We start from the raw sequence: 19,450 nt of genomic DNA on the forward strand, positions 1-19,450 counted from the left end.
CTGCGATCTGACGAAAAACGGGGCAAGCCACGCGCTGCGGACGCAAGCGTAATCTCGCAGGCCCGCATGACAGGCCGACCCTGACATTGGCACACCACAACATGAACCACCTCTTAACGCCTCTTGTTCCAATTTTAACACCCTGCCGCGTAATGGCACAGGATGTGAATTACTCGCCGCTGTTCGGGCGGCTGTAGAACAGAGGTAAAAAGATTGGGTTTTCCGAAGCCATAAGGCAACGTGCATTCGGACACATGACAACCAAACTCAACCCCCCATCATCCTTTTCGTGCGAGAAGGGAGATGCGGAAAGGTAGGCGAGTGCCAACAGAAACAAAAGACCGTACCGGCATATTCCTGATCGAACTTATTCCCTTTACTGACCGACCGACCGGATTACGCAAAGTCCACCTGAGCGATCCGGCTGCGCGCAGATGTGCTGCACGCAAACGACAATCAGAACGCTAGCAGGGTCCACGTAAGCAGGCTAGGGGGGATCTCAACATGCCCAAGCACCCATAGCTCAGCCTGGAAAGCCCAGCACACAGAAATAGGGCCACTGGATACCATGTATATGTGCCGCCCCTTGAGCAACTCCTACTTGCTCTCCGTCCGCCCTCATCTGCTGAGCCACCTCTGGTGGATTCACAAACAGCAATAGGTGAAGCCATGCTAAATTAATCTAAAGGTACAATTGAGCTGTTTGTAAACCAGCCACAGAGTGAGCGCCGCTGTGCACGCGCTAATGCTACCGCCACGATAAGGGGGTGTTCCACCTGAACAATGGGCCCGATTGATGCTGCCCGTCTAAACGCAATCGCAAACGACCCAGACGTGCCACCGACCATATGTAACTTGTGACATGCGAACTTTTACTTTCCACATGCTGCAAAACATCAAGCTCGATATGCAGAAAAGACACACACACATCGTGGTAAAGCCTGCACTAACAATACGTACACGAAAAGAGGAAAGAGACAGGGATAGGAAAAAACCTGTGTTCATGAACAACTACAAAGAGCGATCAGGCGCGCGAGAGCTCCAGCGATATGCTTACGTGCCTGTACGGCAGAAGCGCTACTCGACTGACATACCCAGCCAGGCTGATATACCCATCCGGACGCCCCGCCTGTCCCGTCCATCCAGAGGGTTTCAGGCTGCAACCCAACAAGGGCTGAAACATTTGCGAACACGCAAAGATACTGTCGCACGTGTCCACAAACGACGCGGACCGCAGAGCCGCTAGGCGCAGTGCACGAGGGGCATTAGTAGCTGCACGACTTCATGCAAAGGCATATGCGCTGCAGGAGCCGATGCAGAGAGAGCGGGGATGCCGCAGCGCTTACCAACCGCTTAAAAGCGTGGGCAGGACAGTGCCATGCTCGAGAGGTCAGCTGCGGACTGCCGCCAGCGGCCTGAATCCAGCGCATCCCGGATCTGAGCGTGCACCACCTCCATGAACTGCCTCCATTGCTCCTCCGTCATGCCGCTGAAGCAGGCGCTCATACGCTCCGGGCTGAAGGCAGCCACCGGCGGCGGGTAAACTTGCGGCGCCATGCGGATGTGCTTTTGGCAAGTAAGCGCACCGCCCTTGCCGGCGGTAGCGCGCTTCGCCGCCTGCTGGTTCTTTAATTTGCGCCAAAGAAAGCCGTCGGTAACGTGGACGGAGCTGGCCATGGGCAAAGGGCGCTCCATACCAGCCGAACGAGTGTCCACACCGCCGTTGCCGATAGCCATAGCGCCGCTGCCGGCCACATGTGCAGCCTCCACCACTGGGAAGCCATTGAGGGCGCCTGAAGATTCAATGGAACCTCCGGTCTGGATGCTCATACGCTCGTCTGAAGTGGAAAGGCTGGAGCAAGGCGAGTAATCAAGAGTCGACTCGGGAGCGACAAGACGACGGGCGCCCCCGCCCTCAGCCGCCGCCGCCGCACGACGCTTGTTCATGCGGGGCACACCTGCACGGCGAGCCAACCACAGGCGGTTAAGACGGTTAATCGCTTGTGATTCCGACTAGCAATACAGGCTCACGCGCAGAGATAAGCATTACCGCATGATAGGCCACCTTTCATGCCCACCCCACCCACGCAAAGCGAAGTTGCAGCACCTAGGCGACGCGCTTGCCAAAATTTACACAACTGAAGAAACCTACCTCCAGCAGAATCGACATCGAGCTCGAAGAGCATGTCTTCACCCTCCTCCTTTATGCTAGTAATGGTTGTACCCCGAATTGGCAAGGTGAGTAAAACTTCATCCAGGGTTCCGTTCATGAGCTCCTCCAGCTGCAGCTCCCCAGCTGCAACATCTGAAAGGCCCTCACAGCTCTCGATTTCCTCCTCACAGCACTGATTCAGTTCTTGCGTATACTGCAACCATGATAACAGCGAAATGCAGACGCTGTCAAGCATGGTAAGCATGGCAAAAACCCGTGAAGCTTAGTAAAACAAAACCCGCCAGCGTCGTTTTTCAGAACCGGCAATATTTTCACTCCCAACATGTAAATATTACCCCACCTCAATCAGGAGCACTTATTGTGCAGATCCAAAAAGCCCCAATCCACTGCGTTTCATACGCGTACCTCGACACACTGCCCTGCGTAGGCGCACATGCGCTCAAGCTCACTGGGCTCCTCGTCAGAATCGACGAAGGGGCGCGTCATTACGCTCGCAATGTCAAACAGTGTCAGGCCTTCCGCGGCACAGGTCTTCAGCAGCGTTGTGCAGACCTCCAGCACCCGCAAGCACTCCGGGCGGAGCATGGGCAACTCCTGCTTCAGAATGCTTTTATCGCGCTGCGTTCAAAATTGAAGCAAGCAATGGGAAGTTTTAACTCTTAGCCCACAACTATTTATCTTGGATGGCAAGGCCAAGAATCTTAATAAGGAGTACATGTTCCTGGCATGCTGGAGATATGAGCTGGCATTCTGACTAGGCATGCCAGAAGTCATATTTCTTCACCAATGCATGACGTACTTCTTTTCAGGTATTTCAGGATCAACGTTGGCGCTGGACACGCAACGCAAAGGAGGCTCACCTCCACATCCAAATCCCTTATGTACTGGACCTCCTCCTCGCTGAACGGCAGCATGGTTTGTGGCCAGTGCAGCCATTCGAAGTACGGCGCCTCCAGCGTCTCCGGCAGGCAGAATCCGTGGTCAATCGGAATGAGCTCGTACGGTGCATCCGACGCCATACTCCGCCTCAGGTCAGCAGTCGAGGCCGACGCCGCTGTGCGGGGCGTGCGTACGAGCATATTGCCAGCGTGGCGGTCGGTGTTGAACAATCGCAGGTCAAGAATGCCGATGCGGTGCACATCGCGGATGCTGAAGCGGCTGGGTCCCATCTCGCTCGTATCACATTCATGGGTCACGAATTCTTGCAGCGAGCCCAGCTTCATCGGAAGGGGATTCTCCTGCGCCGGAGTGGCAGGTGTAGAGCTCGACCTGGTGTCATCAACAGCTCCGCCAGCACCATCCATACAGACTTGGCTGTTAGAGCGGCTCAAGCCGGGGGCCCCACCAATATTAACCGGGGGTGCGGGCGAAAACCCGTCCGCCTGGGACGCCTGGTAGCAAAACACGGGGTGCCGTGCACGGACGAGAACGCTCGTAGGCACACGTGCCCAGCCGTCATGGTCCAGAAGGTACGCGGCAACCTCGCGGAGAGCAGCTTCTCCAACGCGAACTGTGGGTTTCCAGCCAGGGTCGCCTAGCTGGCGGCCAACGTAGCCCTTGGGGTTGTTGGGCGCCAGCGGTTCTTCGTCACATGGTTTAAGAATGGCCGCCTTCTTGCCGGCCTCGTTGGCAAAGAAGTAGGTCCCGCCCATCCCGTCGGCCGCCTTCTCCGGCTCTTGGCACGCCCGAAGGCCGCGGATGACCGACTTGACCAGTCGTCGGACAGCAGGAGAAGTATGCGCAGTGCAGCAAATCTCGATCTTGCACTCGCGGTTGAGAATGCTGTCCAAGTCCTCCGACTGCTCAGATGGGAAAAAAAACGACACTGCCGTTAACCATCTACATGTTAGGAGGTCAAACTGCACGAGCTTCCTGTAGTCTTGCAGGCAAGTGTGATGAGCATATATGTTGAGCTTACCGTGGTCTTCGGGCCGAGCACGCCACTGCAGCCGCTTGTCTCGCTAAACTCCAGCAACCCTTTCCAGCCGACGGGGGCCGGACTTTCTGGCACGCCGGTAGAAAGCGCGCTGACGAGCCCCGCAGCGACGCCATAGGGCTTGTGCGACGGCGCACTTGACGCGAAGCTGCTGCTTGGGGGCGCAAGCGAGGGCCCCAGGGGGCGATGCAGCAGCAAACCCGACTGAACGCCCGTACTCCTCTCTCCAGGCTGGGAAGGGACAGACGACAGTTGGGGTAGCTGCTGCGACGGCGTCACGAATGAGCTCGCGTTGCTGATCGCAGGCGCAGCCACAGTAGCTGGCGTTGACGGCGGCGTGTGCTGCAAAGGCAGCTCAAAACCGCCCTGAACGCGGAAGCCAACCGTGGTCGGGAAAGCCCGTGGATGCTCGATGGCGACGTTCGACTGCGTCAGGAAAAAAGATGCATAAGAATGAGGCACAGGGCGAGCATAAGCAGAGCACGGATCAGGCTACCTGAACTTAGTTGAAAGCGGCGTAAGGTACAACCTTATAAAAAGCAACCTTCATATTTTTGACATGCTTTAGGGAGTTAAGGAATTTCAAAGAACTCTGGTAGTACTAGGAAGGAACTAGGGTGTTTGGCCTCACCATTCCTGCTGGTATATCGAAAAGCCGGCTGACGAAGAGCAAGCGGCAAGCCCAGACCTGAGGAGGCAAGGAAAAAGCTGCCATGTTGTCACGCACAACCCTTCATAAAACTGTTGGCGTCCCATGCGCAACCCAGCTTGCATACAGATGCGGACCACCACTACCACATTACTTCAACAATAAGCTTTAAAGTAGCCCTTTTCCCTGAGAAGTCATCTGCCTTGGCGGGGCATAACCTGGACATCCTCAGCGAGAAACGCATCGGGCACAGTGCCCTTAACACCCGCTTCGCACAGCACAAAACTAACATCTCATATGTTCTCCAAATATACATAGGCAGCAAGCCCTAACGAGAGCATCCGTAAATAAAGCGGAGGCCTACGTGTGTGCCAGCAGGGGGCAGCTCCGCTTTGGGCTTGCAACTGCTCACCACGTGTAGCTGCGACGCGAGGCGTCCTCTTCAGAAGAACTGGAGATGCTCGATGTCATGCAGTCATCCAAGTAGCCGGTTCCAGAGAAGAAGTTGGGGACAAGGACGTTGCCAGGGGAACGTGAGCTGTGACAAGGCGTTAACCCCAAGCGGGGGGAAGCTGAGTAAACGATATATAACTTTTAGAGACGCATTTTACTTGGGTAATATGAAGACCTTAGTGATCCGCAATACTTATTAGAGATAGGGCTGGCCAGGTGTACGATCGTCCTGCACAGGGGAGCTTTTTGCATGGCATGGAGCATCACCAAATCCGCGTCATCCTAAGCTACGGCTGTTCTAGGTAAGCACGTGTCCTGTAACTCCGCCTTTCCACCCATTGCATTTTTCCTGAAAGGCCCGGCTTATGGAAGCGTCTCGATATCCCGTGCAATTGCTTCCTAAACTTAAACGCAGGAACGCGATAGCGTGTAATTAAACCTAATAAACTTTTTCTTATGCAGCAGCCACGCCTCATAGGGCAAAAGCTGCTCTGGCACCTGCCTGACGTGACCCGCCGGACACGTAGCAAAAGTCCTTGCCATGTCACCGGAATCATGAAGCATGGACAATGGAAATTCATCGCGTCACGCAAGGCTGAGCTCACTGACTTAAGTACCTTTGCTCCCATTATGTGCGGAGCCTTCCCTCCATCCGCATGTTACGCCGTTATCATTTACGAGGCAAGCGTGTACAGCTAGCCCGAGTAATCCTGTTCCATGCCTATGCGTATGTCTGATTTGGGTCGTAGTTAGGAAGCACCGACGAACCGACTCTAGCCGCATAACCGCATAGTCAACACCAGCCACGTACCGCGCTGCTCCCAGCTGGATGCAAATGCATCCTGCGCTATCTTTGCTAACAGGGATTCGATACGATGTAACCTTCTATCCCCACATCGGCTCCCCAGTCCTAAGCCCCAGCACGCAACTGGGCTCGTAGAGCAGTGAGGAGTAGTAACCACCCCATAACAGCCCCACCGACAGCTTCCCTGAAAGAACGACCCTGAACAACTTCAGGAGCGACCGCTCCCTAAAATGCAACAAAGAACCCAGGTCGCCATAAATTTTCTCATCCTTGCACATCTAAAAACAATTGCCTATTCAAAATGGGTCCACGTACTACATCCATGCCTGGACGATTGCGCGCCCTTGGACGACGGACTTGAACACTAACACGGAGTCAAGGCAAAAGCGCTCGCCAACTTCTCTGGTCGCCCCTTACTAATACGTGGCAGGAACCCTACTGCGCCGTCATAACCCCCCACTCCGGCGATCGGTGATCAAGCGCCAGAACCTGCAACCAAAGGAGAGGTCAGGGGAAAAGAAAGCGTCCGGCTGATCCGACTCAAAACATGACAAAGGTAAATGGGAACGCGAGGGAGGGGAAGAGACTTCAAGGCGCAAGGACGCGGAACAACACAGGCACACGGAACAACGACCAGGGGCACATCCGCTACTAGAGCACGATCAGGCCATCTTTTCACTTGGAGGCTCGCAAACGCTGCCAAAGGGACCCCAAACCAAAAAAACACCTCGCTGGGCACTATATACAAGCAATATCACTTAACCGAAAACCTACCCTAACAACCCAGTCTACTAAAAATTCAACCTGTGGGTCAACCTACACCAAACGCTGCGCAATGAACTCAACTCGAAATTCACCGGTTTAAGCCATATGACATGGAAAACCCCTGAAATCTCAAACATGTACGGGAATACGAAAATGCCAACTGAAAAGGTTCTGGAAAGCACGTAACCTCTTCCCTAACCCACCCATTCCACGCACCTGCACCAGCCAATGCGCCACCAGATCGCTCTCCCCCCTGCGCCCGTGAGCGGTCACCATGACACGGGCCATCTCGCACCACAGCTCCACCGGACTAACAACGGATGATAACAGCTGGGAAAGCAACGCGGCGGACTGGGAGCAAGCCGGCAGAGACCGTGGGGTGGGGACCGATGGGGTGAGGTGGGCGCCCCGGATCCGGGTGGCAAGCGGACAGGTAGTAGACAGGGCACATGCGAGCAAAAGGGGAAGGAGGGAAAGGTGAGGAAAGCTGGAGAAGAGGCACAGCGGAGGGGCATGTAGGAGGAGCGCGGACGGAAGGCCGTCCAGTGGAGAAGATGGAAAGGACACGCGACGGCAGCGTACACGTGCGCACACAGCAATACACACAACTTATCTGGGAGGAAGTTAGAGGAAGATCTCTGCACCGCATCCGCATCGCCCCCCCACCTCATCGCAGCCGAGCCCAAGCCAACCCATCCCATGCCATACCGTCAAGTCGACGTATCTCCCCTCCGCCTCCGCTGCATCCATCACTCGACCGCGCCGATCCACGTCCACGAACAAAAACTTCGCCGCTACCATTGCCACTGGCGCCGTCGCCGTCGCCGCCACCGTCGCCGCCACCGTCGTCGTCGTCGTCGTTGTCAATATCTCAGCGGCATCAACCGCCGCCGCCGCTGCCCCATTGCTGACATTGGAAGTCGGAATCCGGTGCGGCGACCGGCTGGCAGTTATTACCGGTATTACCGATGCCGCAACGGGCTTTGCCGGCGCCGCCAACGCCGCCGCCACCACTAGCCAGGCATCGGGGTGAGGCGCCAGCGCTACGGTACGTCCAGCCTGTCTTGCAGCTACTTCCGGTGGCAGGCTGTGGAGCAAGGCGGGGCCTGCGGGGATGAGGAAAAAGGGGAGGCATGGACACGTGTATCACCGGGGGGAGGTTACGGGATGGCGCGAGTGCTAGTGGATGGATCATCCCGACGAAATGAGTGTTGAGCCCTGGGCTGCAAATGAGGGAACCCCAATGGCAAAGACGCTCTCTCCGAACGACACACGACAGGTGATCAGTTCGGGGTCCTTGACAAAGCGTGGCCATGAAATATGAATTCGTTCAGGAGGCATCAAAGATTAAAGGCGCCAGCGGCTAATTTTAACAAGATCCTGGGGTTTGTGAGGAGGACAGAAAGGGTTGAAGACCGGGGAGGAGGGGGATGGAAAGAGAGAAAGATTTTTATGGTTTATGGTTTAGGTGATGGGATGACCTAATGGCCAAACTGACCTCACAGTAATCACTCTTCGTGAAATCGCGCAGCAGATGTGAGTGGGGGCGGGGGGATACCGCCCAGCTGCCACCAGACACTCACCCGGGGACACCCCTGGAGTGCCGCCCGCCGCAGCCTTGACGGGCGCCGCGTGCACGCCCAACCGCCGCGCTACGCTGCAGTACAGCACAGCAAGGCTAAGGGGGATGCCTCGTCGCCGGCTAAGCACCTACATGCGCGCGAAACAATAACCGTGTCGACTCAACACCGTCAACACACCATTATGCACAACCCCACTACATAGCACATACACTCCAATCCTCGCAGCCTCTGCACACACCCTCACCTCTGAATCCCCCCAGGCGAGGCCGCGCTCTCAACGAAATGGTGATAGTGTAAAACATTACATTCACGTACAACACAAGGATGAGGGCCTATGGCTTAATGGATAAAGCGCCGGTCTACGGAACCGGAGATTCCAGGTTCGATCCTTGGTAGGCTCGCGCGACATCTAAAACACTGATATCCATGCCTTTCTATAATAACGAAAGTTGTTTTATAATCTATTGGTGCGGCATTTTCGAGATCGTGCCCAAGATAGCCCGCGTAACCCCCAGCCCTCAGGCCGCCAGGCTCATGTGGCTCAGGTGACTCAGGTCCACAGGAAGGGATGATGTGTGAAACAGGGGGGTATATCTTCACCCGTGGCAGCTACCCTGCGAAACCCTGCCTTCCCCGGGGCACCCTCATCCAATCACCCTAGTCAACTTCTCAGTGGATCGCTCAGGTTCAGCACCCACCACCAGCATCCAACGGGATCTGCCGGGTCGACAGCGGCCCAACTCCATTCCTGGTCGGCTCGCAGTTTTTTACTTTATCCCAGGTCACCACCGTCCATAAACTAGGGGGGCAATACCTTCCACCATCGGAAGGATTTTCGACCCTGACAGGTCTCGATCCCGGGATCTCCCGGGGGCAGTGGTCGCGCGTTACCAGTAGTGCCTAACCCTAAATAATATGTTCTTCCCCACATTGTCAGGCCCCGAGGTCCCCGGCCCAACCCAAAGGATACCTGCGGCAGCAGCGCCGGTGCCAGTCCGTCGTACACCCATTCCACGGGCTCGTGTCGGAACTTGAGCTGTTGAAACAGCACCTGCGGTGGTAGCGGCAGGAGGTTGCCTTGCGGTGCAGAGCCGAGTGTGTGGTATCCATACATGCGAAAGGGGAGGGGGAGTGAACAGCCATGGCACACATAATCGGCTGTATTGGACGAGTTGGACACATTTCGAATTAGGATATCGAAACATATCTGCAAAAATATCTCCCTTAATTGATAGACAATAGTGGGATTTTGGAGACCAGAAGCAGCACAAAGGGAGGTGAGTTACGCGCAATGCAGGTGGGAGCGAAGGATCCACTGTGAATACACCGACTGCCAATATCGCAGCGGGCAAAGGGGGGGGGGGATGGAGGGATTCTGAGGAGGGAGGCGTTAGGTAAGAAATGATGCGGCTCGCGGCGGTTGAGAGGCACCAGATTTCGCCAGGACGTGGGTTACGTGGTAAGTAGTGGACATAACAGCCCGAGATAGCCGTGTAAAATGATGAAGTCTTGAGGGTGAAGGGGTTCACATGAGAGCCGCTCGCGCACTCGGTGATGCAGAAGCATGAGCAGCAAACTCAACTACAGAAAGGTCCCCAAACAAAGCAACAATCCTTTCTATTTCGAAGGGTGCAGAGTTCGGGAATCGGATCTCAAAAAAAACGTTTTGACAACCAGAATTCGCAAGACGCGCAAGACACAAGGGAAGGGGGAGAGGGTTTCAGGATTGCCAGCTGTCGAAAGTGAGGTGCCGTGTACATCCCACCTGGCTGATTGCTTCTAGTTGTTGCCGTAGAAGCTCTTCATCTGGGGCCCCGATGCCACCGCCGCATGCACCAGCCGTGACGCTATAGCTGCTCCCGCCGGTGGGGAAGCACGGAAACAAGCCTTGGTGCGCCTCCGCCACTGCCGCCGCCAGCTCGTCCAACTGCCGCCGAGCCTCCGCCACCGCCGGGACGCGCAGCGGCGCTGGAAGGCCGCTGCTCAACTCCCAGCCTCTGGCGCCTCCGCCACCTTCACCGCCTCGGGCTCCCGCGGCTGTCGCCGCTGCAGCCTCCGCTGGGCCCGTGTCGTCCTCCGTGTCGAAGTCTTCCAGAGAAAGATGGTTTGCGTCGTACAACCGCTCCACAAGTAAAGCCCCTTCCTCCATGGCCGCAGCTAAAACTCTCAACCGCGATGCCAACGCCGCCGCTCCGCCGTCATCGCCGCCGCCGTCATAGGCACCCGTGGCTGGGGCCCCGGCGGCGGCGGCGATGGCTTGTGTGCCGCTGCTTGCCTCCCTGACGCTGCTCACGGCGGCCGTCGGACCGCCGTACACCGTCGCTGCCGCAGCCTCTGCGGGTTTGGTTCCGGAGCCACCATGCAGCCTGTGTGCCCATGACTCGCATAGCTGAAACCAGCAGCGCAGCGCCTGCGAAGTACGACAGCGTTGTACAACATGGTTGGGTCCCGAATGGTTTTCACGGTGTCCCGCACGGCGTCAGAAAGTCCGTGGGGTCAAGAGGGCGGGAACGGCTGGGGAAGGCGCCTTGTCTTGATCGATAAGAGTCCTTTTCGCTTAGGGTTTGCCCAGCTGGAGAAAGAGTTTTGCATGGGCTATGTTGTGGTGATCCAGCCTCGCAGGCATGCTTTTGCTACAACTCGATGGTTTTACCAGAGCTGCTACAACCTCTAAGCGATGGTTTTACCAGAGCTGCTACAACTCATTCTGTAACTTACGACACCGTGAACGGGCCCAATGGGCCCTATGTGTACATGGAGATCCTGGACGGAATGGCTTTGCGTTTGTTCTTGCGGCACCTATGTTTTGGTTACGGGAGGAAGAAATACTGGCGAGCCTCCACACGGACGCGAAACGAGGCTCCGACTGTCAGCACAAAATGCTTTCGTTCCGCCCGGTGCAACCTCCCCATGGCCCGCTGCATGACCCGCTCCCTTTTGACATTGGAATCAGAAGAGCGTGAAGGGAACTAGGTTTGCAGCTGTTCGTTGCAAATTGCAACTCCCAACCGCCATCGACCTTGCCAATGAGGACTAGTAGGCCCAGCCTCTAGTGGCCCCCTACCTCTCGTGTTTCCCCTTCGCTGTTTTTCAGGACTTGCAGCTGTTGCTGAGCCTGGCGGAGGGCGCGAAATCCGTCGCTGCCTTGCCGCACGGGATCCGATGGTATTGCGATCGCGCTGCGAAAAGCGCTTGATAGCTCAGCTTGCGGGTTGAGTGCAGGTGGTGCATCGAAGCCCAGAATGCCGACAAGGGGGATCTGAGCTTTGACGTAGTCTCGCCGCACGCGGTGTAGCAATCGGTACAGTTTGACAGCGATTTGGGGCATTGGTAGCTACTAATTAACTAAATGTATACAGCAAATGGTTTTACGGGAGCGGAACGGCGTCCAGTGTTGTGGTTCCAGGTGTAGCTCCAGTACCGGCACAGAGCCTGCAGGACAGTGACTTTGTCAGCACATCGCCACAAGTGAGCCGCATCATCGCAGGACCTGAAAACTCCAACGTGAAACACTAAGGACATAACACTAGGGTTCATAGGCCTAGATTCTGGTCTTGTGATCCTCAACACACTTCCCTCCCACGCTCTAGTAAGGACATGTCCTACTTGCAACGATTTTGTCAGGTGGGCGATCTAATGATATGACTATGTAATGGCCCTCTTGGAGCACTGCCACCTGACGACACAATCTCGCACCGATACATCAGGGGTCTTCGCTTCGCCATGCGGCGGCAGCCTGGCGAGCCGGTGAGGTGAAGATCGAGGCTTAGTATAAAAACTGTAGGTAGTCATGTCCTGTGGTGGTCCTGTTGTTTGACAACGAGGTCTGCGGGTTGCGTAAACCCTGATAACTGCAGGCGCAACCCAATTGCAAGCCGCACGTGTAGTGGTGGCAGCATCTCAGCGAGTTGCCGCTGCTGCACCTGCGCACATGGCCGGCCCTAAGTCGGCTCCAAGCTTTTCTACCAGCCCGTCCATTCCCGTATCCTTTGCGGCGTCGGGAGTTCAGTCGAGCGCTCCTACCGCAGCAGGTAATGACATCGGCGGATACGACGTTTCGGGGCCTTGCTGATTGTCATGCGACACCCGGATGCAAGCTAGCACCATGTCCGTACCCGCCCTTTCCCTTCACAGAGAGCTATGTTTCCATCGTACCCGTCGCCCCATATGGGCTTCTCTCAAGTCTCCTGGGCTGTATCCAATCTTCTTGACAGGCTGTTCAGGCCCTAGTCAAGAGGCTTTGTTAACCCAACAACGCATAGTGACTGTGAATAAGTCTGACCGTGACTGATGCAGGTCGGCGTCTTATGAGCCAGCTGACCTGTGTACATTTCAGTTTGTGTCTCTAAGATCCCTCAGTACTCGTATAACCAGCCGTCGGCCACATGTGACTTGCGTGGAACCGAAAGCCGTAATCCTACTGTCCGTGTGTGCCCTAGGCCCGGGGCATACATCCCTGAGCTGTCCATCATCTCGCGTGGACCTATTCCACGATCTGATCGGAGCTCGATGAGCTCAGGATTTCCATTCGCTTCCCTCCAACCACAACGCCTGCATACCTTTCCCCTTTTACAGGATTGATCCCGTTCTAATCTATCCAACGTGTTCGTTTTTCCTGTACCAAACCACTTGCCCCTCTAGGACCGTTAGTACTTCGTTTTATCTTTGGGTCTAGTTTTGGTTCCTTAGGGCCTGGTTTTGGTTCTTTACGGTTTCCCTTGTGTGTTGTCCGTGTTTGTATTGAGCATTTGTTTTTCTGTTTCCCCCGGTGACACTTAGGGACGTCTGGCGCTGTGGAGGGCAGCGACTCGGGAGAAGCAGGCAACAGCATGAGTGGGGCTTCCCACACAGGAAGCTTAGGCGATGGCAAGTCACTGAGACGAAGGCGAAAACGTTTTTAGCACCCAGACGTTGAGTGCCGACAAGTGGATTTGTCCGCTGTGTACCCGGCTACTATAGACCTTTCTTGATGGATGAGGTGACTAGTGGCTGGCAGCCCTTTGGAGCAGCATGGGCGGTGCAGATGCTTTGCAATAGAAGCTTTTTGTTGGAGAGGGAACGGTTGGCGCCGCAGGTAGGTGGTCCTCGTCCGTGGACTTGGAATTGTATTAGCGTTTGGTAGAAGGCGGATATGATGAAAGACAGGAAGCGGCCGCCCTTGATGCTGTAAAGGTTATGAGAGGTTCCCGTCGCCCGAAGGACGAGAACGGCATGTATGTATGCATGCGGCCGTCCCTGTGCTGTGCTGTCTGTGAGTTTCCGCGCATTATAATTGTGCCGTAATGGTCTTCAAACCACAGGCGCAGGCACGCGTGACAACCATGGGGCGCCAACCCCGATTTGAGATGTCTTTGCTGCACATATGTGCACTAGTGAAAGGTTGCTGCCACCGAAAGCGACTACCACGATGGTCAAGGTTTCAGATAGTCCGGGGAGTATCGATCATCATCCCGGCCGACGGAAAACTGGCTCGGGAACCGCAGCCAGTGTCTTGCATTGATGTCTGTCGGCATGTGACTGTCCTACCAACTATGCAGCCCAGCGCACGCAGGTAGGGTTTTGCCTGGCAAACCGCCCGCCATTCAGCGTGAAACGGGCGACAGAGAGAAGGTTGGAAGTCCGATAAGTGGCGAAAGAGGCATTGCGTTTACATTGATATGCAACGCAGGCATCGCAATTTACTGCGCTGCTATGAAGTGTGCGCAAGCGCTCACGCGTGATGGGCTGATTCTTTCCTCATGCAGGCCTCTTGTTCCGCGCATGGTGGTCCTCGAGGGTCAGATGTTCGCCCTTCCCAGATCCCTTCGCGTCGCCCTGTTTGTCTGCTGCTTGGACTCTACTGAAGTACCTACGCAGCCTAGAGGTGCTGTAATGTGCCGTACTAGTTGACAACGGTGACATGGCATACTTACAAGTTGTTGTCGCACTGCAACAAACCTCTGCACTATCTGGCCCTGACTGTCTGGCCTTTGCTCCACCTGCGCTGTTGGTGTTGAATTACTGCGCTAAACAACATTGGTCGCGTTAACACGCGGACATTGCCTGCTCGACTTGCCCGCTCAGTCTTTGTCTTGTAGTCAGCTGTGCCCGAACCCTCAGTAGCAAACCACCAGGAGGGGATGGACACCCCTCTCTCCAGCCAATGAGTGAAAGGCCTAAAGCTCTATCCAGCGCGCTTGCTGTCGCAAATGCATCTCGCCAAATAGCATTTGCGCCCTGGCTCCGCGCTAGTGCATTCACGTCCCCAGCAGGTGCACATTGGGGTCTGCACTTTATATATTGACGGCCGGCTGCGTTCAGGAATGGCTGTGTACCGCGACACTGAACGTCCCACACACGGTGATGCCAGCGCCTATGCCAACCCATGCTCGAGAAGCATGCGTCCTCCACACGGGCGCTATGGAAGGAGCATCCACACGCGACATCTTTTCAAATGCAAGTACGCATGCGTGGAGTATCCACACGCTATAGGTAGCCACCACCGGCCGTGCCGACGCCTGACAACTTGAGTTCCAACCCCGTTCAGTTCCGTAAAACTAACCCTACCTGATGTACCAAACATACCAACGTGCTGCGGCAGGTTCGCCACAACCTCAAGCAGACCAGGCAAAGGCGAATGATGCAGGAGATCCGGGGCGTCGTCTTGCAGCTGCACACGTGATGGTGGCAGGAGCCGGTTAAGTGGGTCCATCTGGAGCACGCGTGTGGGAAGCACTGCGGGCACTGGGGGCTTACAAATATCAGCAAGGACTGGCTGAGCACTTAATCCCTGGGCATTACTCCTGCCGCGATGGTCTAGAATGTTAGACGTGGTGGTGTCACAGCGTGGTGCAACGCCTGGGTAACTACAGTTACAGTGTCCGCACAAGTGCGGAGGGGTCCGTCAAAGCCGAGGGTCCCATGGACGTTTGTAATTGTTTATGTTACAGTGTCGGGGGCGATTATCGCTGTCCTCCCGCTCCCGTTTGAGCGCGAAACGCCGAAGCGCTGCGTTCCTAGTTTCCCAGACCTCGTAGTGAAAGCTAGTTAATGCCAGCCGGGGGGGGATCCTCGGCCGCGATCGTGCGCATGTGGCGCTCTTGAAACCCGAGTATGCTCCAATACTTAGCCCTCAAGCGATCATAAGCGGGGCGTTCCCAAAACACATGCAGTTGGCCTTCCACCGCTCCACAGTCACATCACAAAGCCTGCAGGTGCGTGCAATGCGCTCACGGTCATTGGGCCTATTAACCTCTAATTCCCAACCTAAAGACCAGCCTAAAGAGCATAAGGATTTGGTGCAATCGCTGGGGGAAATGAACCCCTGAACCTGAACACGCCTTGAGCAAATGGGCACAACACTTAAACCCCCCATGTAAACAGCCGTCGCAGTATATCGTGCCGCCTCCTTGTAAGCAGTCAATTAGGGAAGGGGCTTCATCAGCTCCTCCTTCAACTTGCAGATCGCATCGTCGAAGTCCTTGTCCGCCAAGGCGCCCATGTCGTGCAGCTTGTTTAAGGCCTCCACCTTCTGCAGGACGATACTCTGCTCTGTGTACAGCTGCCGCGTCCTCCTCTCGACCGGCTCCCACTGCAGCAGCTTCATCACGACGTCCGCGAGCTGTAGAACGGGGAACGATGAGAAGGCAGTGTTAAGTGGTGTCACGGCAGAATGGCAGGGAGCGTGCTAGCAAGCATCCCACCAAATAAATTGTCGGCCTAGGGGCATAAGATCAAGCATTATCATCTGAAGCTGTGGCAGCCAAAAACGCTGTTTTAGGCAACCCACCTTGCCGATGGCATTATAGCAAGCGTCTAGGCACGAGTTCTGCTCACGATACGCCTTCGTGAGGTCCTTCAGGTCATCAGCCAATGCCATGCACATCGCGTCTGTAGGGCTGACCCGCACGGTGGACTTCCCTGGCACGCCAGTGCAGTTGCCGGCCAGGGCGTCAGGAGCCTGGAGGCCCACCGCCACTACTGTGCTGGGCCAAGCACTGCCCTCGCAAGAGCGGTCTCGCATGAGAGCCTGCTGCGCACTGCCCTGCCGGCCCAGATCCCTTCGCGGCACGTAGGCATCAGCAGGGTTGTTGCTGGGCCGGATGTCCGCCAGCTCATCCGTTGCCTTATTCACCTGGGGTGTGATAGGAGGCGTGGTTGGGACAGGAAGGGCAACGGTTTATGGCAGATGCGGGCTGGTAGTATGACATGCAGGCGCACACACAATGCACGTGCCCTGCATTCATGTGTACCGGCACCTATGGGGGGGACCCGTCTACCGTGTGCATAACCCAGCATCACAATGTTACAGGGGAGCGACATTCCCTAAACTGCAAACATATAGCATACCGGGTACGTGATCCGCCTCTTGCATTTGCCCTTCAGCTTGAAGATGGCGTCACGATTTTTTATTTCCGGCATGGACTCGTCGGCGGCCTTGTCGTTGATCTGCTCCGGGGTGTGCCTCACGAGGCGGAATGTCCCGCGGAAAGCTCCCGAGGGGTTCGGGAACGCTTGTTGAAGCCGTGGGAGGGGTCGCTGTCGACCTTCTTCTTCCGCATCATCATCTCTTGAGCACAGCCTGGTGACTGCCACAGTCTCCTGGAGGGTAAAGTTTTGCAGGATGAGGATCGGAGTGAAAGAAGCGAAGCACCGATGAAGGTATTGAAAGGCGCCCATGCAATTGCCCACATGCAAGAAGTTGCACTAATGCATTACCCCCTCTTTTGGGGCGACCCGGGACAGCATCCGGGAGCAAGCGCCAGCGTAACCTACCTCAGTGCGCTTGCGCTTGGCGCCGGCCCTTTTGCCGGCCTGGTCACCACTGTCGTCACCACTGTCGCCATCCACGGCGTCTGGAATGTGCTTGTCGTCACCATCGTCGTCGTCGACCACTGCGTCCTTGGTGATGGGCGGGCGGGGGATCTTGGCTTTGAGGACGACGCGCTGGGGTGAGGTGGCCTTGGGCTTGCGGCCCCTGGGCTTGCCACGACCAGCCTCCTTGGACGCTGGGGCCTCACCCTGGACGGGTGCATCCGGGGCGCAGGGACGCACAACCCCCACGGCGCCGACGGGCACCTAAGAGGGCCTGATTCTCATCATTGGGTTGAAGTTGTTGACTGGTACCATGAGGATGCGCTGCGTGGAGGAAAGGAGGGGAGGGACCTGGATACGGGTGCAGGTCGGAAAAGGGAGTCAAGTGGGGGCGAGAAAGCGTGAGATGAGGAAGCTGAAAGCAAGGGAAGCATCCTTTGAAAACCATGTCATTGTGTTTGTGTACCTGCTGCTGCATCTGCGGAGCCTCGCTGGGCTGCATCACTGGCATGGCCTGCAGCGACGGCTGCACCATGGGAAAGCCCTGCGACCAAGTCATCTGGCTCTGCATGCTAATGTTGTACATGCGGTTCATGGCGGACATGTGGTTGGAAGCAGTTCGAGCGTCGTCGGCGGCACCGATGCCGGGCGTCGCGCGCAGCACCACACCAGGAGGGTGGCCGAAGCCAGCCGTGAAGGAGAAATGAGCAGTTTTGTTGCAGTTGGCCATCTTGAGGAGGTCTTCGGTGACGAGAAAAGAGTCGACGGTTGTTGGTCAAGGCAAAGGAGTCGCGACGAAACGAAAAAGGAAATACAAAGGCTCGACTACTCTGTTGATGGAATTCAAAATGGAGACAATGACTTGTTTGCGCCAAGTAGTTAAAGGATGCCCCGTTGTGGTTAAGGGATGCTCCGGGCCAGCTGTCGATGCCTTACGTAGAGGCACGACTGTTTCCAATGGGCCTCGGGTTCTTTCTCATCCCGCATCAACATTATTATTTTTGCAGAAATAAATATAAAAATTATATGTGAGGTTTAAGTTCATGCTATTTACCGTGAGCGGAGGTGGTCGCGGTGAGGCAGCAACCGGAGCAGCGAAAACGGGTAGCTGTGGGCGGCAGACGGATCGGATGCTTGAGTAGGTGGCTGGGCCACCCAGCGAGTCCTATTGAAGGCAACTTACTGTCTTCGCACTCTTCTGTATATGTACTGTCTGCGCACTCGTCTGTATGTCGCTTATTATGAGCGCACTCTCCTGCAGCGCGCAGCTCTGAAAAGTGTAGTGTCATGTTAAATGTCCAAACGCATCGGAAAGGATGGGATTCTGTTGGGGCACATCACCCCTTCTTGCGAATTGTGTCAGGCAAATTGGTATGTTCACGGGAGCGGTCACCGATGGATGATTAGCTATCACCTATTTTTGATTCTTTTTTTATTTTTTTAACTGGAGGACTTTTGAGGCTTAGGCCTCCTTCAGTAATGATTGTGGGTCCTGAGCCTTCCCTTTGGTCGCGCTTTTGGGTTTCTCCTTTAGATGACTTGCGTTGTCTCCTCTGGGTGGGAGTCTAGTGCGTATGTCCGTCTCTACTGCAGTGCACGGCCAGCTGGCCCGCTGGCTCTACTCTTCGCGAGTCTGGAGCCCACTGTAACAACCATACACACATCATCAAGAAGCACCCAGAACGAAAATGCGAACCGCCAAGGTGTATGTGTAGGCAAAGCCGAGCGAAGGAAGGAAACTCGAAACCCGGGTGGTTAGAAACCTGCTGTCAGGCTGTCTGACATGCAGAACGGCCATTTCATCGACATTTGTTCGCCTGTTTGATGTTCATTGCTCCACGTTCCATCAAAACAGATATGATGCCAAGTGGTATAGCCGTTACAATCCATTAGAGCACCAATTGAGGCAGGTAATTGGCCGTACAACAGGGAGCGGCCCATTCGCACGCGTTCCGTAACCGTACAGCCGTGGGCAAGCTGGCTACGTCCATCCGTATGTGTTCTTAGGCGCGTAGTAACCTACCTGACCTCTTGGAAACGCTGCCCAAATCCTGAACGCAGGAACTGTTGTATGTTCTTATATCTCGTATATAAAGTTAAGGACCTAGATCGCTGCTTTCTGTTTTTCTCCGCAATTTTTCAAGGAACGGAAAAATAATTCCTTAGAACATAATCCTTCGCGCGTATAACGTCACATATGTGCAGCGGCTATTCTGACCTTTTTCTGCATTCCTGGCTATTCAAAGTGGCAGCCCGACATGGCAGAAATCCTAACTGGACGCCGCCTAGGCCA

The 19,450-nt window shown here is 55.6% G+C and overlaps 2 protein-coding genes across 2 annotated transcripts; both read right to left on the bottom strand.

Moving 5' to 3' along the window:
• Positions 1 to 2,566: 2,566 nt before the first annotated feature.
• VOLCADRAFT_60591 (uncharacterized protein) lies at positions 2,567 to 3,903 on the bottom strand (the record flags this gene model as incomplete). Its single annotated transcript, XM_002950609.1, has 3 exons — positions 2,567 to 2,791; positions 3,034 to 3,436; positions 3,578 to 3,903. Coding segments are annotated over 3 exons (954 nt in total), but the record flags the coding sequence as incomplete, so codon positions are not given.
• Positions 3,904 to 15,766: 11,863 nt separating this feature from the next.
• Positions 15,767 to 18,446, bottom strand: VOLCADRAFT_91049 (uncharacterized protein; the record flags this gene model as incomplete). The annotated part of the gene is made up of 6 exons (XM_002950610.1): positions 15,767 to 15,964; positions 16,133 to 16,477; positions 16,693 to 16,944; positions 17,119 to 17,364; positions 17,624 to 17,898; positions 18,341 to 18,446. 6 exons carry the CDS (start codon positions 18,444 to 18,446, stop codon positions 15,767 to 15,769), a joined length of 1,422 nt encoding a protein of 473 aa, XP_002950656.1.
• Between the last annotated feature and the right edge of the window lie 1,004 nt (positions 18,447 to 19,450).

The sequence above is a fragment of the Volvox carteri genome (genome assembly GCF_000143455.1).
Source record: "Volvox carteri f. nagariensis unplaced genomic scaffold VOLCAscaffold_19, whole genome shotgun sequence".
Classification (NCBI taxonomy): Eukaryota; Viridiplantae; Chlorophyta; class Chlorophyceae; order Chlamydomonadales; family Volvocaceae; genus Volvox; species Volvox carteri.